Here is a 22,589-nt window from a genome sequence, read left to right as displayed (position 1 = left end):
GAGACAAATGGAGAGGTCACATTGGCAGCGAATGGTTTGTATTACAGGGGAGAGCGTTCCGGAGATGAAGACCCCCCTCACTGATGGGCCCCAGGCTGGCCGCACCCCGTATTGCCCCGAGGAGCACAAGAGACACACCCTGTTTGGGGGGACGCAGATCATCCAAGCCAAGAGCTACCTAGAGAAAGAGGTGATCGCCGTGGTAACAAGAACAGGTAAAACCCCCAAATCTATAGGGGTGTGGCCTTGCTTAATCTGTGGGTGCTTGGGGCTCCCCACAATCTGTGCCATTTGTACCTACTCAATTGGATCTGTACAAAGCTGGGTGTAGTACTGGCCAGTGGCCACCAGAGGTGCAATTGAGAAGCCAGAGAAGGGGACTGGCCAGCATTACCCCAGTTCCAGTGTAGATCGGGGGGTAGATGGTGAGCTCTTGATACCCATACGAGGGTCATTTCCCAGCTTGCTCCTCTGATACCCCCCCTAATACCCCCAACAGGTTTCTGCACGGTGAAGGGAAACCTCATCAGCTCCATCTTGCACCCCAAACCCGTCTCCTTCAAGTTCTACAGGGACGCGGTGAAGTTCGTTCTGGTTCTCGGTCTGTTTGGTAAGTGCCGGACCTCAGGGGACAACGGGGGTTCATGGGAAATGGCCACACATACCGGGAAAGCAGGTAGCACGGGGTTAATAGTTGGGCAGAACTTTGTGCTGGTGGCTAGTGACTCCTTGGGCTGGCTACCATTGGCTACACTGATTGGGAGGGGCCCCCAGTAAGGGGCACAGTAGTTGCTGCACCATGGTGTCACTTTCTGGCTTTGCGCTGTGAGTTAAGACCCAGTACAACGTGCCCCAGCCCAACGGGCCTCAGCGTAATGGGACCTGGTACTGGTACCAACACAGGGTTAATGGGTCAGAACTCAGACTCAGACATTAAGCTGCACTTCAGCTGATTTCTCTCTTTCTCTCATTTTATCTTTTTTTTCAGCATTTTTGGGCAACGTTTACACCATTGGGATCCTCATCAGGAACAAGGTGATTCTCTCCCTCTTTCTTTGTTTCTTCTCCTTCGTTACCCTTCCTGGTCTTCTCTATTACCCCCCCCCCCCCCCAACAGCTCCTTCTTCTGTTCATCTTCTGATTGGCTCCTCTCTAGCTCTTCCTCTAGTTTCCCTTCTGTTCATCTTCTGATTGGCTCCTCTCTAGCTCTTCCTCTAGTTTCCCTTCTGTTCATCTTCTGATTGGCTCCTCTCTAGCTATTCCTCTAGTTTCCCTTCTGTTCATCTTCTGATTGGCTCCTCTCTAGCTCTTCCTCTAGTTTCCCTTCTGTTCATCTTCTGATTGGCTCCTCTCTAGCTCTTCCTCTAGTTTCCCTTCTGTTCATCTTCTGATTGGCTCCTCTCTAGCTATTCCTCTAGTTTCCCTTCTGTTCATCTTCTGATTGGCTCCTCTCTAGCTCTTCTTCTAGTTTCCCTTCTGTTCATCTTCTGATTGGCTCCTCTCTAGCTCTTCTTCTAGTTTCCCTTCTGTTCATCTTCTGATTGGCTCCTCTCTAGCTATTCCTCTAGTTTCCCTTCTGTTCATCTTCTGATTGGCTCCTCTCTAGCTATTCCTCTAGTTTCCCTTCTGTTCATCTTCTGATTGGCTCCTCTCTAGCTCTTCCTCTAGTTTCCCTTCTGTTCATCTTCTGATTGGCTCCTCTCTAGCTCTTCCTCTAGTTTCCCTTCTGTTCATCTTCTGATTGGCTCCTCTCTAGCTATTCCTCTAGTTTCCCTTCTGTTCATCTTCTGATTGGCTCCTCTCTAGCTCTTCTTCTAGTTTCCCTTCTGTTCATCTTCTGATTGGCTCCTCTCTAGCTCTTCTTCTAGTTTCCCCTCTGTTCATCTTCTGATTGGCTCCTCTCTAGCTCTTCTTCTAGTTTCCCTTCTGTTCATCTTCTGATTGGCTCCTCTCTAGCTCTTCCTCTAGTTTCCCTTCTGTTCTCTTCTGATTGGCTCCTCTCTAGCTCTTCCTCTAGTTTCCCTTCTGTTCTCTTCTGATTGGCTCCTCTCTAGCTCTTCTTCTAGTTTCCCTTCTGTTCTCTTCTGATTGGCTCCTCTCTAGCTCTTCTTCTAGTTTCCCTTCTGTTCATCTTCTGATTGGCTCCTCTCTAGCTCTTCCTCTAGTTTCCCTTCTGTTCTCTTCTGATTGGCTCCTCTCTAGCTCTTCCTCTAGTTTCCCTTCTGTTCATCTTCTGATTGGCTCCTCTCTAGCTCTTCCTCTAGTTTCCCTTCTGTTCATCTTCTGATTGGCTCCTCTCTAGCTCTTCTTCTAGTTTCCCTTCTGTTCATCTTCTCTCCTCCTTGTATCCCAAATTTCCCAATTTTTTCCCTCCTCTCCTTTCCCATGGTCCCTTCTAGTTGGGCCTCGTTAGGTCCTCCCTGTCCTGTTTTTCTTCTTTCCTCTGGGACCCCTCCCCTCCCGCACCCCCAGTTATATTCCTGTTTGGCTCAGGGTTAATCCCTTTGATGAATTCTCCTTCTAACGTTTAGGGGTCTCCTCATTCTGCTGCTCACTCACTAATGGGGTTATGTAATAAAAGGCACTAAGTTTGCCCATGTGCAGTTACCCATAGCAACCAATCAGCAGGAAGCATTTACTGGTCAACTGGCAAACATCTTATTGGTTGCTATGGGTTACTGCTCCTGGGCAAACTTGGGACCATTTGTTACATATGGGGGTAAGTGCTTTGTATGTACAGCTCTGGGGGGGGCAGAAGACCTGTTGGGGGCCCCCCCATCTCACTCTCCATCTCTCACCCCTCGGCAGAGCACGGTTTCACGGATCGTTATACAAACCCTCGATCTGATCACAATCATCGTTCCCCCCGCGCTGCCGGCCGCCATGACTGTCGGGACCATCTATGCCCAGAGCCGCCTGAAGAAACAGGGCATTTTCTGTATCAGCCCCCCCAGGATCAACGTCTGTGGCAAAATCAAGATGATCTGCTTTGATAAGGTAACGTGATGTCAGTGTATGTGTGTGTAACCATTGGCTGAGATCCAGGGGGCGTGTCCACCCCTCCCCCACACACTAAAGGAGACTTTCCTGCTTAATTTACTCTAATAATCCCCCAGCATTTCCTGCTCCTAGGCTGCTCTCCTTCCTTAGGTCAGGTGGGTAAAGTACAGAGAATCAGAGCTCTGTACCTGGGTAAGTACTGGGGGGAGATTGGATTCACTTACCCAGGGGGAGGTTCCTGCCTGACCATGGGAAAGAGAGCAGCCCAGGAGCAGGAAGTACAGAGAATCAGAGCTCTGTACCTGAGTAAGTACTGGGGGGAGATTGGATTCACTTACCCAGGGGGAGGTTCCTGCCTGACCATGGGAAAGAGAGCAGCCCAGGAGCAGGAAGTACAGAGAATCAGAGCTCTGTACCTGGGTAAGTACTGGGGGGAGATTGGATTCACTTACCCAGGGGGAGGTTCCTGCCTGACCATGGGAAAGAGAGCAGCCCAGGAGCAGGAAGTACAGAGAATCAGAGCTCTGTACCTGGGTAAGTACTGGGGGGAGATTTGATTCACTTACCCAGGGGGGAGGTTCCTGCCTGACCATGGGAAAGAGAGCAGCCCAGGAGCAGGAAGTACAGAGAATCAGAGCTCTGTACCTGGGTAAGTACTGGGGGGCGATTGGATTCACTTACCCAGGGGGGGGGGTTCCTGCCTGACCATGGGAAAGAGAGCAGCCCAGGAGCAGGAAGTACAGAGAATCAGAGCTCTGTACCTGGGTAAGTACTGGGGGGAGATTGGATTCACTTACCCAGGGGGGGGGGGGTTCCTGCCTGACCATGGGAAAGAGAGCAGCCCTGGAGCAGGAAGTACAGAGAATCTGGGTCAGTACTGGGGGAGACAGAATGTTCTTTCAGGCCACAGACAATCCCATAGTGACTATAGTGCACTCTCTGTTTTTCTATATCCGTTGCTGCCTCCAGACCGGGACACTGACAGAGGAGGGGCTTGATGTTTGGGGAGTCGTCCCATTGGATAACACTAACTTCCTTCCGATAACCCATGACCCCCGGTGCCTGCCTGATGGGCCGTTTCTGCACTCCCTGGCATCCTGCCACTCCGTCACCCTGCTGAAAGGGAGCCCCATCGGGGACCTTATGGATGTGAAGATGATGGAATCCACCAACTGGGTGAGTCACTGGGTTTGGGTCAGATACCGTAGCACCACGTATCATTGGTAGCCATGTTTGGATCCAGGTAGCACCATGTATCATTGGTAGCCATGTTTGGATCCAGGTAGCACCACGTATCATTGGTAGCCATGTTTGGATCCAGGTAGCACCATGTATCATTGGTAGCCATGTTTGGATCCAGGTAGCACCACGTATCATTGGTAGCCATGTTTGGATCCAGGTAGCACCATGTATCATTGGTAGCCATGTTTGGATCCAGGTAGCACCATGTATCATTGGTAGCCATGTTTGGATCCAGGTAGCACCACGTATCATTGGTAGCCATGTTTGGATCCAGGTAGCACCATGTATCATTGGTAGCCATGTTTGGATCCAGGTAGCACCATGTATCATTGGTAGCCATGTTTGGATCCAGGTAGCACCATGTATCATTGGTAGCCATGTTTGGATCCAGGTAGCACCATGTATCATTGGTAGCCATGTTTGGATCCAGGTAGCACCACGCATCATTGGTAGCCATGTTTGGATCCAGGTAGCACCACGTATCATTGGTAGCCATTTTTGGATCCAGGTAGCACCACGTATCATTGGTAGCCATTTTTGGATCCAGGTAGCACCACGTATCATTGGTAGCCATTTTTGGATCCAGGTAGCACAACGTATTATTGGTAGCCATGTTTGGATCCAGGTAGCACCATGTATCATTGGTAGCCATGTTTGGATCCAGGTAGCACCATGTATCATTGGTAGCCATGTTTGGATCCAGGTAGCACCACGTATCATTGGTAGCCATGTTTGGATCCAGGTAGCACCACGTATCATTGGTAGCCATTTTTGGATCCAGGTAGCACCACGCATCATTGGTAGCCATGTTTGGATCCAGGTAGCACCATGTATCATTGGTAGCCATGTTTGGATCCAGGTAGCACCACGTATCATTGGTAGCCATGTTTGGATCCAGGTAGCACCACGTATCATTGGTAGCCATGTTTGGATCCAGGTAGCACCACGTATCATTGGTAGCCATGTTTGGATCCAGGTAGCACCAAGTATCATTGGTAGCCATGTTTGGATCAAGGTAGCACCATGTATCATTGGTAGCCATGTTTGGATCCAGGTAGCACCACGTATCATTGGTAGCCATGTTTGGATCCAGGTAGCACCAAGTATCATTGGTAGCCATGTTTGGATCCAGGTAGCACCACACATTATTCCCGGGGCCACAGCTTTGCTGTTAAACAATATATGGAGTCAGATGGTTCTAATGGTTCTGCGGTTCCCCCGGTACCTAATGGGCCAGTTTGCCTGTTGCAGACGCTGGATAGCCAGGACACGGACGAGCAGATGACGGAACATTTTGGAACCAAGGTTCTGGCAGTGATGAAGCCGCCGCCCATAGATGAGCAGCCACATGGGCCGGTGAGTCTGACTGGTTCTGTTCTGTGCAGTTAGAGGGGAAGCTGAGTGGTTACCACCCATTTGCCCCCGTGCCCCTTTGGTTGGTCATTCTGGGGGTAGAATTGTTGGGGCTGTGGGGGAACTAGATGTGACCAATGTCTGTCCTTCCCACAGAAACATCACGTGCCGATTGGTGTGTTACGGCGATTCCCCTTCTCCTCCGCCCTCCAGAGAATGAGCGTCATCAGCAAACTCCCCGGGGACTCCCCCTCCCACCTCTACATGAAGGGGGCGCCAGAGATGGTGGCCAGTCTGTGCAAGAGCGACACTGGTACGTGCCCCGCCGGGGTCTCTAATCATGGGGGGGGGGCGTCCCATCTGATCTGCCGGGGTATTGCTCATGGGATGGCCAGTAATATACGCATAATACTATCAAATGTACATGGGGGGCAATAAGGGTAAGTTTACTCAGGGGGAGGTTCCTGTCTGACCATGGGAAAGAGAGCAGCCCAGGAGCAGGAAGTACAGAGAATCAGAGCTCTGTACCTGGGTAAGTACTGGGGGGAGATTGGATTCACTTACCCAGTGGGAGGTTCCTGCTTGACCATGGGAAAGAGAGCAGCCCAGGAGCAGGAAGTACAGAGAATCAGAGCTCTGTACCTGGGTAAGTACTGGGGGGAGATTGGATTCACTTACCCAGGGGGGGGGTTCCTGCCTGACCATGGGAAAGAGAGCAGCCCAGGAGCAGGAAGTACAGAGAATCAGAGCTCTGTACCTGGGTAAGTACTGGGGGGAGATTGGATTCACTTACCCAGGGGGGGGTTCCTGCCTGACCATGGGAAAGAGAGCAGCCCAGGAGCAGGAAGTACAGAGAATCAGAGCTCTGTACCTGGGTAAGTACTGGGGGGAGATTGGATTCACTTACCCAGGGGGGGGTTCCTGCCTGACCATGGGAAAGAGAGCAGCCCAGGAGCAGGAAGTACAGAGAATCAGAGCTCTGTACCTGGGTAAGTACAGGGGGGGAAATTGGATTCACTTACCCAGGGGGAGATTCCTGCCTGACCATGGGAAAGAGAGCAGCCCAGGAGCAGGAAGTACAGAGAATCAGAGCTCTGTACCTGGGTAAGTACTGGGGGGAGATTGGATTCACTTACCCAGGGGGAGATTCCTGCCTGACCATGGGAAAGAGAGCAGCCCAGGAGCAGGAAGTATGTGGGGGACAGGGGGCATTGGATTCACTTACCCAGGGGGAGGTTCCAGCAAACAAGACCAGACATTTATCCATAGTGGAATTGCTGCCATCTGATTGGTTGGACACTCCATGTAGCTGAGCATTATGGGTGGGGATTGCGATACCTCTGATATTTCTGTTGTTCCTTTGCCCCTCAGTACCCCCGGATTTCTCCGCCATGCTGAAGCAGTACACTAAGGATGGGTATCGAGTTCTGGGCTTTGGGTACAAGACTCTCAGCTCGGTTAAAACCTTTGAGGATGCCCAGCTGGTAGCAAGGTGGGTACAGACCGGGGCTTTCAGTTTGGGGGAGGAGTCAGCAGCCTGTAGCAGTGTGTGCCCAGGGGCACTAGGTGGCGCTGTATGGGGTGCTTGTTACTGAGCCCAATTGCAACTCTTTCTTGTGCCTCACAGGGAGTCGGTGGAGCAGGACCTCTCCTTCCTGGGGTTCCTCATAATGAAGAACGTCCTGAAACCGGAGACGGCGCCCGTTATCCACGAGCTGCGCAGGGCGAATATCCGCACCGTCATGGTGACAGGTAAAGTTGCCCCCTATTCTGCCCCATATAATATATTCAGTGGGGCTTTTCCTATATGGGAAGTGGTGTTAAGAGCTCCCTCTAGTGGCCAAAGCCATTAAGTACTGGGGGGACGATTGGATTCACTTACCCGGGGGGGGTTCCTGTCTGACCATGGGAAAGAGAGCAGCCCAGGAGCAGGAAGTACAGAGAATCAGAGCTCTGTACCTGGGTAAGTACTGGGGGGGAGATTGTATTCACTTACCCAGGGGGAGGTTCCTGCCTGACCATGGGAAAGAGAGCAGCCCAGGAGCAGGAAGTACAGAGAATCAGAGCTCTGTACCTGGGTAAGTACTGGGGGGAGATTGGATTCACTTACCCAGGGGGAGGTTCCTGCCTGACCATGGGAAAGAGAGCAGCCCAGGAGCAGGAAGTACAGAGAATCAGAGCTCTGTACCTGGGTAAGTACTGGGGGGAGATTGGATTCACTTACCCAGGGGGGAGGTTCCTGTCTGACCATGGGAAAGAGAGCAGCCCAGGAGCAGGAAGTACAGAGAATCAGAGCTCTGTACCTGGGTAAGTACTGGGGGGAGATTGGATTCACTTACCCAGGGGGAGGTTCCTGTCTGACCATGGGAAAGAGAGCAGCCCAGGAGCAGGAAGTACAGAGAATCAGAGCTCTGTACCTGGGTAAGTACTGGGGGGAGATTGGATTCACTTACCCAGGGGGGGGGGTTCCTGTCTGACCATGGGAAAGAGAGCAGCCCAGGAGCAGGAAGTACAGAGAATCAGAGCTCTGTACCTGGGTAAGTACTGGGGGAGATTGGATTCACTTACCCAGGGGGAGGTTCCTGCCTGACCATGGGAAAGAGAGCAGCCCAGGAGCAGGAAGTACAGAGAATCAGAGCTCTGTACCTGGGTAAGTATTGGGGGAGATTGGATTCACTTACCCAGGGGGAGGTTCCTGTCTGACCATGGGAAAGAGAGCAGCCCAGGAGCAGGAAGTACAGAGAATCAGTGCTCTGTACCTGGGTAAGTACTGGGGGGAGATTGGATTCACTTACCCAGGGGGGGTTCCTGCCTGACCATGGGAAAGAGAGCAGCCCAGGAGCAGGAAGTACAGAGAATCAGAGCTCTGTACCTGGGTAAGTACTGGGGGGAGATTGGATTCACTTACCCAGGGGGGGGTTCCTGCCTGACCATGGGAAAGAGAGCAGCCCAGGAGCAGGAAGTACAGAGAATCAGAGCTCTGTACCTGGGTAAGTACTGGGGGGAGATTGGATTCACTTACCCAGGGGAGGTTCCTGCCTGACCATGGGAAAGAGAGCAGCCCAGGAGCAGGAAGTACAGAGAATCAGAGCTCTGTACCTGGGTAAGTACTGGGGGGAGATTGGATTCACTTACCCAGGGGGGGGGTTCCTGCCTGACCATGGGAAAGAGAGCAGCCCAGGAGCAGGAAGTACAGAGAATCAGAGCTCTGTACCTGGGTAAGTACTGGGGGGAGATTGGATTCACTTACCCAGGGGGGGTTCCTGCCTGACCATGGGAAAGAGAGCAGCCCAGGAGCAGGAAGTACAGAGAATCAGAGCTCTGTACCTGGGTAAGTACTGGGGGGAGATTGGATTCACTTACCCAGGGGGGGGGTTCCTGCCTGACCATGGGAAAGAGAGCAGCCCAGGAGCAGGAAGTACAGAGAATCAGAGCTCTGTACCTGGGTAAGTACTGGGGGGAGATTGGATTCACTTACCCAGGGGGGGTTCCTGCCTGACCATGGGAAAGAGAGCAGCCCAGGAGCAGGAAGTACATATATTCTCAGAGAGTTTTTTTTTGGTTTCCAGGAGATAACATGCTGACAGCGGTGAACGTTGCCGGGAGCTGCCATATTGTGGGGGTGACAGAGAAAGTTTACTTCGCCAGCGTGTCCCCCCCTTCCCTGAATAAAGCGGCGAGCCTGAGGTTCATCCCGGCAGACCCGGCGCCCATGGAGGGGGCACAAGAGGTGGGTGTCGGTGGGATTAAAGCCCTGTTGGTTCCTGGGAGCCAGTTTGCCGCTGACTGTAACGGTTTCCCCTCTGCCCCACAGGCTCTGTACCAGCAGGGCGGCGCCTTCCTGGATAAAGGCCCCTATTGCTTTGCCATGAATGGGAAATCCTTTGCTGCTCTGTGCGACCACTTCCCGGATTTACTGCCCAAGGTGAGGCCTCTCTGTGCCCGGGTCTGTCTGGGTCTGTCTGTAGGGCAAGGGGGGCCCCGGCACTCTAATAATATGGGGGTGCCCAAACCTCCACTCACCCTCTCTTTCCCCCGCAGATATTGGTTCGTTCCGCCATCTTTGCCCGAATGTCTCCGGATCAGAAAACCCAACTGGTACAGAACTTCCAGAACCTGAAGTGAGTGGCACTGATGTGTGTGGTACTGGGGGTGGGGCTATAGCTGGCCAATCAGCGGGCCAGAAACAGAACTTGTCTGATTGCATCATGGGAAGGGGCCGTAACTGGCGGAATGTGTACAGTGGGGCAAATTGCATCATGGGAAGGGGCCGTAACTGGCGGAATGTGTATAGTGGGGCAGATTGCATCATGGGAAGGGGCCGTAACTGGCAGAATGTGTATAGTGGGGCAGATTGCATCATGGGAAGGGGCCGTAACTGGCGGATGGTGTATAGTGGGGCAGATTGCATCATGGGAAGGGGCCGTAACTGGCGGAATGTGTATAGTGAGGAGAGAGAAGCCTCCCAAAGCATTCTGGGAAACTGTTAGGGTTTACTTGCCCTTTCAGCTCATTGCCCCCTGGGCTCTCTTGCAGTTACTGTGTGGGGATGTGCGGAGATGGAGCCAATGACTGTGGAGCTCTCAAAGCTGCTGATGTTGGGGTCTCTCTGTCGGATGCAGAAGCCTCGGTGGCCTCCCCCTTCACTTCTAGAACCAGTAACATTGAGTGTGTCCCTGCTCTGATCCGGTCAGTGCGCCCCCTACTGTTCCCTCTGATCCCTGCGCCCCCTACTGGTCCCTCTGATTCCTGCGCCTCCTACTGTTCCCTCTGATTCCTGCGCCCCCTACTGTTCCCTCTGATCCCTGCGCCCCCTGCTGTTCCCTCTGATCCCTGCGCCCCCTACTGGTCCCTCTGATTCCTGCGCCTCCTACTGTTCCCTCTGATTCCTGCGCCCCCTACTGTTCCCTCTGATCCCTGCGCCCCCTACTGTTCCCTCTGATCCCTGCGCCCCCTACTGTTCCCTCTGATCCCTGCGCCCCCTACTGGTCCCTCTGATTCCTGCGCCTCCTACTGTTCCCTCTGATTCCTGCGCCCCCTACTGTTCCCTCTGATCCCTGCGCCCCCTACTGGTCCCTCTGATTCCTGCGCCTCCTACTGTTCCCTCTGATTCCTGCGCCCCCTACTGTTCCCTCTGATCCCTGCGCCCCCTACTGGTCCCTCTGATCCCTGCGCCCCCTACTGTTCCCTCTGATCCCTGCGCCCCCTACTGGTCCCTCTGATCCGGTCAGTGCGCCCCCTACTGTTCCCTCTGATCCCTGCGCCCCCTACTGGTCCCTCTGATTCCTGCGCCTCCTACTGTTCCCTCTGATTCCTGCGCCCCCTACTGTTCCCTCTGATCCCTGCGCCCCCTGCTGTTCCCTCTGATCCCTGCGCCCCCTGCTGTTCCCTCTGATCCCTGCGCCCCCTACTGGTCCCTCTGATTCCTGCGCCTCCTACTGTTCCCTCTGATTCCTGCGCCCCCTACTGTTCCCTCTGATCCCTGCGCCCCCTACTGTTCCCTCTGATCCCTGCGCCCCCTACTGTTCCCTCTGATCCCTGCGCCCCCTACTGGTCCCTCTGATTCCTGCGCCTCCTACTGTTCCCTCTGATTCCTGCGCCCCCTACTGTTCCCTCTGATCCCTGCGCCCCCTACTGGTCCCTCTGATTCCTGCGCCTCCTACTGTTCCCTCTGATTCCTGCGCCCCCTACTGTTCCCTCTGATCCCTGCGCCCCCTACTGGTCCCTCTGATCCCTGCGCCCCCTACTGTTCCCTCTGATCCCTGCGCCCCCTACTGTTCCCTCTGATCCCTGCGCCCCCTACTGGTCCCTCTGATCCCTGCGCCCCCTACTGGTCCCTCTGATCCCTGCGCCCCCTACTGTTCCCTCTGATCCCTGCGCCCCCTACTGGTCCCTCTGATCCCTGCGCCCCCTACTGTTCCCTCTGATCCCTGCGCCCCCTACTGTTCCCTCTGATCCCTGCGCCCCCTACTGGTCCCTCTGATTCCTGCGCCCCCTACTGTTCCCTCTGATCCCTGCGCCCCCTGCTGTTCCCTCTGATCCCTGCGCCCCCTGCTGGTCCCTCTGATCCCTGCGCCCCCTGCTGGTCCCTCTGATTCCTGCGCCCCCTACTGGTCCCTCTGATCCCTGCGCCCCCTGCTGGTCCCTCTGATCCCTGCGCCCCCTACTGGTCCCTCTGATCCCTGCGCCTCCTACTGGTCCCTCTGATCCCTGCGCCCCCTACTGGTCCCTCTGATCCCTGCGCCCCCTACTGGTCCCTCTGATCCCTGCGCCCCCTGCTGTTCCCTCTGATCCCTGCGCCCCCTACTGGTCCCTCTGATCCCTGCGCCCCCTGCTGTTCCCATTGGTCACTGGTTTCTCTCCATGCTGTTCCCCCATACAGGGAAGGTCGCTGTTCCCTAGAGACATCGTTTGTGATGTTCAAGTACATGGCTCTGTACAGTCTGACCCAGTTCATTACTGCGCTGATCCTCTACACTGTGAGTCTGCTCTGCCCGTGTATATATATATGTGTGTGTGTGTGTATATATGTGTGTGTGTGTGTGTGTATATATGTGTGTGTGTGTGTGTGGGAGGTGCCATGTGGTTTCCCTGAGACCTGTGGTATATGGGATATATTCCTGGTGAGCCATAGGCCTTAGAGGGTACAGTAAGCAGGCCAGTAAATACATTTTAACCCTCTCCTCCCTCCCAGGTGAACACGAATCTCGGGGACCTCCAGTTCCTGTACTTTGACCTGGTGATCACCACCCTCGTGGCCATCCTGATGGGTAGAACTGGCCCGGCCGCTGAGCTGGGGATCAAACGTCCGCTCGGCTCATTGATCAGTATCCCTGTCCTGGGCAGCCTCGTCCTGCAAACCATTCTCATCCTGATCATCCAGCTCATCCCCCTCTTCCTTGTCCAGAATCAGAGCTGGTAAGTGGCACTGAGGGCATCGCTGCCAGTCAGGCACATAACCTATACGTCCACTTCTGTGGAACTCTGGGTCCATTGGCATTTCCCCCCCCCCCCCAGAGAACCTCCTTCTGGGAAAAATAGTCCAGTCTCCCCCCAGTACTTACCCAGGTACAGAGCTCTGATTCTCTGTACTTCCTGCTCCTGGGCTGCTCTCTTTCCCATGGTCAGACAGGTACCCCCCCCTGGGTAAGTGAATCCAATCTCCCCCCAGTACTTACCCAGGTACAGAGCTCTGATTCTCTGTACTTCCTGCTCCTGGGCTGCTCTCTTTCCCATGGTCAGACAGGTACCCCCCCCTGGGTAAGTGAATCCAATCTCCCCCCAGTACTTACCCAGGTACAGAGCTCTGATTCTCTGTACTTCCTGCTCCTGGGCTGCTCTCTTTCCCATGGTCAGACAGGTACCCCCCCCCCTGGGTAAGTGAATCCAATCTCCCCCCAGTACTTACCCAGGTACAGAGCTCTGATTCTCTGTACTTCCTGCTCCTGGGCTGCTCTCTTTCCCATGGTCAGACAGGTACCCCCCCCTGGGTAAGTGAATCCAATCTCCCCCCAGTACTTACCCAGGTACAGAGCTCTGATTCTCTGTACTTCCTGCTCCTGGGCTGCTCTCTTTCCCATGGTCAGGCAGGAACCTCCCCCTGGGTAAGTGAATCCAATCTCCCCCAGTACTTACCCAGGTACAGAGCTCTGATTCTCTGTACTTCCTGCTCCTGGGCTGCTCTCTTTCCCATGGTCAGGCAGGAACCCCCCCCCCTGGGTAAGTGAATCCAATCTCCCCCAGTACTTACCCAGGTACAGAGCTCTGATTCTCTGTACTTCCTGCTCCTGGGCTGCTCTCTTTCCCATGGTCAGGCAGGAACCTCCCCCTGGGTAAGTGAATCCAATCTCCCCCCAGTACTTACCCAGGTACAGAGCTCTGATTCTCTGTACTTCCTGCTCCTGGGCTGCTCTCTTTCCCATGGTCAGACAGGAACCCCCCCCCCTGGGTAAGTGAATCCAATCTCCCCCCAGTACTTACCCAGGTACAGAGCTCTGATTCTCTGTACTTCCTGCTCCTGGGCTGCTCTCTTTCCCATGGTCAGGCAGGAACCCCCCCCCCTGGGTAAGTGAATCCAATCTCCCCCCAGTACTTACCCAGGTACAGAGCTCTGATTCTCTGTACTTCCTGCTCCTGGGCTGCTCTCTTTCCCATGGTCAGGCAGGAACCCCCCCTGGGTAAGTGAATCCAATCTCCCCCCAGTACTTACCCAGGTACAGAGCTCTGATTCTCTGTACTTCCTGCTCCTGGGCTGCTCTCTTTCCCATGGTCAGGCAGGAACCACCCCCCCCTGGGTAAGTGAATCCAATCTCCCCCCAGTACTTACCCAGGTACAGAGCTCTGATTCTCTGTACTTCCTGCTCCTGGGCTGCTCTCTTTCCCATGGTCAGGCAGGAACCTCCCCCTGGGTAAGTGAATCCAATCTCCCCCCAGTACTTACCCAGGTACAGAGCTCTGATTCTCTGTACTTCCTGCTCCTGGGCTGCTCTCTTTCCCATGGTCACATACCCAGGGGCCTACTCTGGGTGGCTGTTCCAGCAGGGCACTACTCCAGCCTTACACTGACAGATTCCCTTTATGTTGCAGGTTTGTCCCAGTGAATGTGACGAATCCCCAGACAGTTCACCTGCCTAATTATGAGAACACGGTTCTGTTCTGCGTCTCCGGGTTCCAGTACATTATTCTGGCCGTGGTTCTGTCCAAAGGATACCCCTTCCGGAAGGCGCTTTACACTAACGGTAACGGTTCCACTCTCTCTGTAGGTCGCAGTTACTCCCTCCGGCCACTAGAGGGCGATGCAGTGATCTGCTCAGTAACAGACTGTAATGGGCAGAGCTTCCATAACCAGACTGGAATGTCGCCCCCTGTGTAAAATAAACTTTTCTCTCCCCCCCCCAGTGCCCTTCTTGCTGCTGCTCCTCGCCCTATTGGCTCTCGGTCTCTGGATCACATTTGCCCCCCTCGACTTCATGAAGTCCCTCCTGCAACTCGTCACTTACAGCGACATCAACTTCAAGGGCGTCCTGGTCGGATTGGCCGCCATTAACTTTATAGCAGCCTTTATATTGGAGGTAAGTGGCCCCCAGGCAGAAACTGAGCCTTACTGATCCCCATAGCAACAGAGTCTGCCTAGGGCCCCCCCAAATCTCACACTGGCCCCCCTATACTCCTGCACCCCCAAACCTTGGGGATAATGATCTGTATCTCACACATATATTGTACATCAGTCAGGGACCCCACTGGCCCCCCTATACTCCTGCACCCCCAAACCTTGGGGATAATGATCTGTATCTCACACATATATTGTACATCAGTCAGGGACCCCACTGGCCCCCCTATACTCCTGCACCCCCAAACCTTGGGGATAATGATCTGTATCTCACACATATATTGTACATCAGTCAGGGACCCCACTGGCCCCCCTATACTCCTGCACCCCCAAACCTTGGGGATAATGATCTGTATCTCACACATATATTGATATTGTACATCAGTCATGGACCCCACTGGCCCCCCCTATACTCCTGCACCCCCAAACCTTGGGGATAATGATCTGTATCTCACACATATATTGTACATCAGTCAGGGGCCCCACTGCCCCCCTATACTCCTGCACCCCCAAACCCTGGGGATAATGATCTGTATCTCACACATATATTGTACATCAGTCAGGGACCCCACTGGCCCCCCTATACTCCTGCACCCCCAAACCTTGGGGATAATGATCTGTATCTCACACATATATTGTACATCAGTCAGGGACCCCATTGCCCCCCTATACTCCTGCACCCCCAAACCTTGGGGATAATGATCTGTATCTCACACATATATTGTACATCAGTCAGGGACCCCACTGGCCCCCCTATACTCCTGCACCCCCAAACCTTGGGGATAATGATCTGTATCTCACACATATATTGTACATCAGTCAGGGACCCCACTGGCCCCCCTATACTCCTGCACCCCCAAACCTTGGGGATAATGATCTGTATCTCACACATATATTGTACATCAGTCAGGGACCCCACTGGCCCCCCTATACTCCTGCACCCCCAAACCTTGGGGATAATGATCTGTATCTCACACATATATTGTACATCAGTCAGGGACCCCACTGGCCCCCCCTATACTCCTGCACCCCCAAACCTTGGGGATAATGATCTGTATCTCACACATATATTGTACATCAGTCAGGGACCCCACTGGCCCCCCTATACTCCTGCACCCCCAAACCTTGGGGATAATGATCTGTATCTCACACATATATTGTACATCAGTCAGGGGCCCCACTGCCCCCCTATACTCCTGCACCCCCAAACCTTGGGGATAATGATCTGTATCTCACACATATATTGTACATCAGTCAGGGACCCCACTGGCCCCCCTATACTCCTGCACCCCCAAACCTTGGGGATAATGATCTGTATCTCACACATATATTGTACATCAGTCAGGGGCCCCACTGCCCCCCTATACTCCTGCACCCCAAACCCTGGGGATAATGATCTGTATCTCACACATATATTGTACATCAGTCAGGGGCCCCACTGCCCCCCTATACTCCTGCACCCCCAAACCCTGGGGATAATGATCTGTATCTCACACATATATTGTACATCAGTCAGGGACCCCACTGGCCCCCCTATACTCCTGCACCCCCAAACCTTGGGGATAATGATCTGTATCTCACACATATATTGTACATCAGTCAGGGACCCCATTGCCCCCCTATACTCCTGCACCCCCAAACCTTGGGGATAATGATCTGTATCTCACACATATATTGTACATCAGTCAGGGACCCCACTGGCCCCCCTATACTCCTGCACCCCAAACCCTGGGGATAATGATCTGTATCTCACACATATATTGTACATCAGTCAGGGGCCCCACTGCCCCCCTATACTCCTGCACCCCCAAACCTTGGGGATAATGATCTGTATCTCACACATATATTGTACATCAGTCAGGGGCCCCACTGCCCCCCTATACTCCTGCACCCCCAAACCTTGGGGATAATGATCTGTATCTCACACATATATTGTACATCAGTCAGGGGCCCCACTGCCCCCCTATACTCCTGCACCCCCAAACCTTGGGGATAATGATCTGTATCTCACACATATATTGTACATCAGTCAGGGACCCCATTGCCCCCCTATACTCCTGCACCCCCAAACCTTGGGGATAATGATCTGTATCTCACACATATATTGTACATCAGTCAGGGACCCCACTGGCCCCCCTATACTCCTGCACCCCCAAACCTTGGGGATAATGATCTGTATCTCACACATATATTGTACATCAGTCAGGGACCCCACTGGCCCCCCTATACTCCTGCACCCCCAAACCTTGGGGATAATGATCTGTATCTCACACATATATTGTACATCAGTCAGGGACCCCACTGGCCCCCCTATACTCCTGCACCCCCAAACCTTGGGGATAATGATCTGTATCTCACACATATATTGTACATCAGTCAGGGACCCCACTGGCCCCCCTATACTCCTGCACCCCCAAACCTTGGGGATAATGATCTGTATCTCACACATATATTGTACATCAGTCAGGGACCCCACTGGCCCCCCTATACTCCTGCACCCCCAAACCTTGGGGATAATGATCTGTATCTCACACATATATTGTACATCAGTCAGGGACCCCACTGGCCCCCCTATACTCCTGCACCCCCAAACCTTGGGGATAATGATCTGACGGTCTCTTTGCAGATGGCTTTGGATTATGGATTCCTGAACTGCTTGAAGCGACTGCGGAAGAAAACGGGGCCCAAGAAGCTGTATAAGAGAATAGAGAAGGAGCTGGAGGGGCAGCTGTCATGGCCGCCCATAGAGCAGACTCTGCACCCGGGGCCCATACAGACCCTCCCAGGCAGGTAGCAGGACCCCAGCGGATAAAGGTTGTTCTATAAGGATATGGGCATTTGTCAGACTTTCAGATTTGCACCTTAAACTGCCGGCGCCGGAGCTGCTTAGAGACAACAATAGATTTTTATTCCAGTTCTTACACTTTGTTTTTATGAAGCCAAAATGCGGTTGTGTCTCTTGGGAGCCAGCAGGGCGGCGCTACGTGGGCAGCTTCACTCTCAGACTTTACCTGTTTTTGTGGCTAAAATGCTGAACGTGCTGGAGGCGGGACTCCCAGACCCCGCCCCCGAGGTGCTGTTACATAAATCCGTTCTCCTGTAGTCCATAAGGGGGTGGGGCCTAAACTAACGGATCCCGCCCCATGCGCCTCACACATGGTTTACGGTTATTGTTGGAATACCTCAAGAGAATTGTTATTATTAATATTATTATTATTACTACTGATTTGTGGGTCCCGCAGAGACGAAATGAGCAGGAAAATAGGGGGGCAATTGGGAGGAGGAGGGCTCCGATTGGCTTCCTTGTTTAGTCTGCAACTCCCAGCACCCTAAAAGCTTACTGGGAATTATTACAGTGGGTTTGGCAAGAGTCAGTGTTGGAATCCCCTTAGTTTAATGCTTACCATCAGACCCCCGGATCTTGCTGGGCTTCTGCCCCGTTATATGTTGCCTGTTCTAGTTCTGCAACATCATGTCAGAAAGCCAAAATAGTGCCTTAGGCGCCTAGAGAAATAAGGGGTTAATTTGCCCCCACACAGGGGGACACCGAGCGCAACCTCTTTCCAGCAGGAAATATTTTTACTGTGCACAATTTTCCTGTTGCTGGGGTCACTGGCCATAGCAACCACAGAGGGGGCTGAATGCCATGTGGAGCAGATGGATAATAATCTAACAATAAAGAGCAGTTGCAAAGTTGCTGAGGTTCCTCCTGTATGAAGGTTTGGGCAGAGCTGCGGCTGTGTTCCGGGTGAGACCTGGTGCCCAAAGGGCAATTCCTCCTGTGCCCATGGCAGGCACGGGTGGCACTAGGTGGGCACCCAGTAGGAGTCACTTCCATTGGCTGAAACATGCATATTCTTGTTGGGAAGGGGTGACAAGGCAGGAAGGACATTTAGAGTGGTGCAGGGCTCGGCGAGAGCGCCATCCTGTGGCCTGAAGGGGAAACACGGGGGTAACGATTCCTGTTGGGAGGAGGTGGGAGACGTCAGTGCAAGTCCTGTTTGTTATGGATCAGGGGTGGTCCGGTCCAGCCGGATACCGGGAAGTCTTCAGAGTTGCCCCTCTAGGCTGCCCAACCCTTAGACCAGTATTGCCCCCCAGAACCACCACTCTGCTCCGTTACCCACAGTCCCTGCATGAGTCTCACAGCTGTGATTCCTGCCCAATCCCTGTGGGGCAGCATCAGTAATAGACTTAAGGGCGTCAGTAACAGGGTTAGGGGCATCAGTAACAGGGTTAGGGGCGTCAGTAACAGGTTAGGGGCGTCAGTAACAGGTTAGGGGCGTCAGTAACGGGGTTAGGGGCGTCGGTAACAGGGTTAGGGGCGTCAGTAACGGGGTTAGGGGCGTCGGTAACAGGGTTAGGGGCATCAGTAACAGGTTAGGGGCGTCAGTAACGGGGTTAGGGGCGTCGGTAACAGGGTTAGGGGCGTCAGTAACAGGTTAGGGGCGTCAGTAACAGGTTAGGGGCGTCAGTAACAGGTTAGGGGCGTCAGTAACAGGTTAGGGGCATCAGTAACAGGTTAGGGGCGTCGGTAACAGGTTAGGGGCGTCGGTAACAGGGTTAGGGGCGTCGGTAACAGGTTAGGGGCGTCGGTAACAGGGTTAGGGGCGTCAGTAACAGGGTTAGGGGCGTCAGTAACAGGTTAGGGGCGTCAGTAACAGGTTAGGGGCGTCGGTAACAGGGTTAGGGGCGTCAGTAACAGGTTAGGGGCGTCGGTAACAGGGTTAGGGGCGTCAGTAACAGGTTAGGGGCGTCGGTAACAGGGTTAGGGGCGTCGGTAACAGGGTTAGGGGCCTCAGTAACGGGATTAGGGGCCTCAGTAACGGGGTTAGGGGCCTCAGTAACGGGGTTAGGGGCGTCAGTCATGGGGTTAGGGGCGTCAGTCATGGGGTTAGGGGCGTCAGTCACGGATTTAGGGGCATCAGTAACAGGGATAGGGGCGTCAGTCACGGCGTTAGGGGCGTCAGTCACGGGGTTAGGGGCGTCAGTAACAGGTTAGGGGCCTCAGTAACGGGATTAGGGGCCTCAGTAACGGGATTAGGGGCGTCAGTAACGGGATTAGGGGCGTCAGTAACAGGTTAGGGGCCTCAGTAACGGGATTAGGGGCATCAGTAACAGGTTAGGGGCCTCAGTAACAGGGTTAGGGGCCTCAGTAACAGGTTAGGGGCCTCAGTAATGGGATTAGGGGCGTCAGTAACAGGTTAGGGGCCTCAGTAATGGGATTAGGGGCGTCAGTAACAGGTTAGGGGCCTCAGTAACGGGATTAGGGGCATCAGTAACAGGTTAGGGGCCTCAGTAACAGGGTTAGGGGCCTCAGTAACAGGGTTAGGGGCCTCAGTAATGGGATTAGGGGCATCAGTAACAGGTTAGGGGCCTCAGTAACAGGGTTAGGGGCCTCAGTAACAGGGTTAGGGGCCTCAGTAACAGGGTTAGGGGCCTCAGTAACAGGTTAGGGGCCTCAGTAACAGGGTTAGGGGCCTCAGTAACAGGGTTAGGGGCCTCAGTAACAGGGTTAGGGGCCTCAGTAACAGGGTTAGGGGCCTCAGTAACGGGGTTAGGGGTGTCAGTCATGGGGTTAGGGGCGTCAGTCACGGGTTTAGGGGCGTCAGTAACAGGGTTAGGGGCGTCAGTAACAGGGTTAGGGGCGTCAGTAACGGGGTTAGGGGCACGTGTGTCAAGGGCCACAGTATGGGGCCCACTATTTGCCCCAAAATAGGTGTGAATCTGTGTTTTATATTTGTAACTTAACTCTGCACATCAAATCCTCGGAACCTGCCCCAGTTCCACCTACAGTGGGTCTTATTTATTTATTTAACTGCCCCCCCAGTTTCACACAGAAGGAGAGAGGAGGAGGGAAAAGGGGTTCGGGGGGTAGAGAGACAAATAGGGAGAATAATAAAACAGGGAGACAGACGGGAGGATAAAATAACAGAGATGGGGGGGGGGGTACAATGTGATTATTGCCCCGGTGCTACAGTCTCAGTTATTCAGGTACAGTGAGTTTTGCCCCATCTGCCCCCAGTTACTCTGCTCTTTGCACTAATATGTGGGGTGGATCTCCCAATATCGGGGGGGGGGGGGGGTGCTGACATAGCTGGTCACATGGTATTTCTAAGAATGGGGGGCCCTGTTCCTTCCTAAACTGTGCCTTTAATTCATTAAAAGAAAGAAATCTGTTTCCTATTTTGTTTCATAATTTTTAATAGTGAATGTGCAGCCAATGCCCTAAGGGCGCCATGTTGGGTACTGCCCCCCCCCCCCCAGTGAGAGCCCACGTGGCATTAACCTGCCCCATCCCACGGTACAGCCCATAGCGAGAGGAACCCCAATACTCACTGAGCCCAATAGGATCCACATGGAACATGGACTGAACCCCCTGAGCTCCCCCATTGTCTCACAGGCAGATTAGTAATTGTGGCATCACCAGCAGCAAATCTGCCCCCCCCCCCCAAACCCAGAGATGGAGTTTCCCACGGGCCGGGCAGGTCCCCTGCTTTGGTTGGAAAGACTTTCCCCTTCTGCACAAAACTATTGTCTATTATTATTATTATTATTATTATTATTACAGTCTCTGGGCCCTTAGAACTTCTAGTCCCAACCCATAATGTGCACTGGAGTTATTCTAGCGACAACTCAGCAGGGCAAGATGGAGACAGTAGGGCAAGATGGAGACAGTAGGGCAAGATGGAGACAGTAGGACAAGATGGAGACAGTAGGGCAAGATGGAGACAGTAGGGCAAGATGGGGACAGTAGGGCAAGATGGAGACAGTAGGGCAAGATGGAGACAGTAGGGCAAGATGGAGACAGTAGGGCAAGATGGAGACAGTAGGGCAAGATGGAGACAGTAGGGCAAGATGGAGACAGTAGGGCAAGATGGGGACAGTAGGGCAAGATGGAGTCAGTAGGGCAAGATGGAGACAGTAGGGCAAGATGGAGACAGTAGGACAAGATGGAGACAGTAGGGCAAGATGGAGACAGTAGGGCAAGATGGAGACAGTAGGACAAGATGGGGACAGTAGGGCAAGATGGAGACAGTAGGGCAAGATGGGGACAGTAGGGCAAGATGGGGAGAGTAGGGCAAGGGCTGTATTCTTAAAGCAATATTGCCCAATAAAACTGCATTAAAATGCAAGAAATCCCCCAATGAGAATCCCAGCTGATGTGAGTAAATCCGGCTCCCTGTTCTCTGTTCCTGCAATTGGAGTTGGGAGCAATAAGCACAGTTTCCCAGCACTGAACAAGTCTGTCCCTTTATCCCCATGTCTGATTCCTGTGCCATATAATGAGGGGAAAATGCCATCATTATCTCTATATGTAAGGTACCAGCAAGGGGCCTGACACAGTGCTGGGAATCAGCATTCTCATTGGTCACTTCTCTTGCACTTACACTCACATTGTTGCTCAGTAGAATTCTCATTGGGGAATTTCCTTGCATCTAGAATTACGACTATAGCAACACTAGGGGGCGCAGTGGGGCAGCGTTATGGTTGGGTTTATTTCCCCTTTAACCAACATGTTTTTGGGGGAGGGGCTACTGGATGAAACCCACACAGAGGCTGCCAGTTGCATCATACATAATGCCCCCCCTCAGGCCCCTGTAGCACCCCAGCTGGGGGGCCGCCATCCTTCCCCCCATGATCCCTGGCTCGGGGCCCGTGTTTATGTTCTGAACGATTCCAGTCATTTTCTTTCCCTCTCAGTTTATTATTTCAGCCTCGTTGGTGGAGCAGTGAGGGGGGCACTGAGCGGGGGGCTCATTCCCAGGGGGGCAAGTCCCTTCCTGTTCAAACTGCTCTAAACCCCACAGAATTTGGGGGAAAATTCCATGCAGAAAACAAATGAATTTGGGCCGCAAAATATCATTTGTTTTCGTGTTTAACC

The 22,589-nt window shown here is 53.4% G+C and overlaps 1 protein-coding gene across 2 annotated transcripts in view; it reads left to right on the top strand.

The window, feature by feature from the left end:
* Positions 1–20,890, top strand: part of atp13a2 (ATPase cation transporting 13A2) — a 42,658-nt gene extending 21,768 nt beyond the window's left edge. For both annotated transcript variants that reach the window (XM_031905436.1, XM_031905437.1), the window contains exons 12-29: positions 48–215; positions 500–610; positions 989–1,035; positions 2,809–2,997; positions 3,970–4,176; positions 5,494–5,598; positions 5,752–5,908; positions 6,967–7,087; positions 7,223–7,347; positions 9,165–9,325; positions 9,410–9,520; positions 9,637–9,716; positions 10,132–10,284; positions 11,978–12,074; positions 12,290–12,513; positions 14,182–14,333; positions 14,494–14,666; positions 17,331–20,890. In XM_031905436.1, coding sequence (XP_031761296.1) covers positions 48–215; positions 500–610; positions 989–1,035; positions 2,809–2,997; positions 3,970–4,176; positions 5,494–5,598; positions 5,752–5,908; positions 6,967–7,087; positions 7,223–7,347; positions 9,165–9,325; positions 9,410–9,520; positions 9,637–9,716; positions 10,132–10,284; positions 11,978–12,074; positions 12,290–12,513; positions 14,182–14,333; positions 14,494–14,666; positions 17,331–17,498 — 2,549 coding nt within the window. In that variant the 3' untranslated portion in view covers positions 17,499–20,890. The remainder of the gene's footprint in view (positions 1–47; positions 216–499; positions 611–988; positions 1,036–2,808; positions 2,998–3,969; positions 4,177–5,493; positions 5,599–5,751; positions 5,909–6,966; positions 7,088–7,222; positions 7,348–9,164; positions 9,326–9,409; positions 9,521–9,636; positions 9,717–10,131; positions 10,285–11,977; positions 12,075–12,289; positions 12,514–14,181; positions 14,334–14,493; positions 14,667–17,330) is intronic.
* The last annotated feature ends 1,699 nt before the right edge of the window (positions 20,891–22,589 follow it).

Source organism: Xenopus tropicalis, chromosome 7 (assembly GCF_000004195.4).
Source record: "Xenopus tropicalis strain Nigerian chromosome 7, UCB_Xtro_10.0, whole genome shotgun sequence".
In the NCBI taxonomy this organism is placed as follows: domain Eukaryota; kingdom Metazoa; phylum Chordata; class Amphibia; order Anura; family Pipidae; genus Xenopus; species Xenopus tropicalis.
This window is presented reverse-complemented; position numbering and strand designations above follow the sequence as displayed.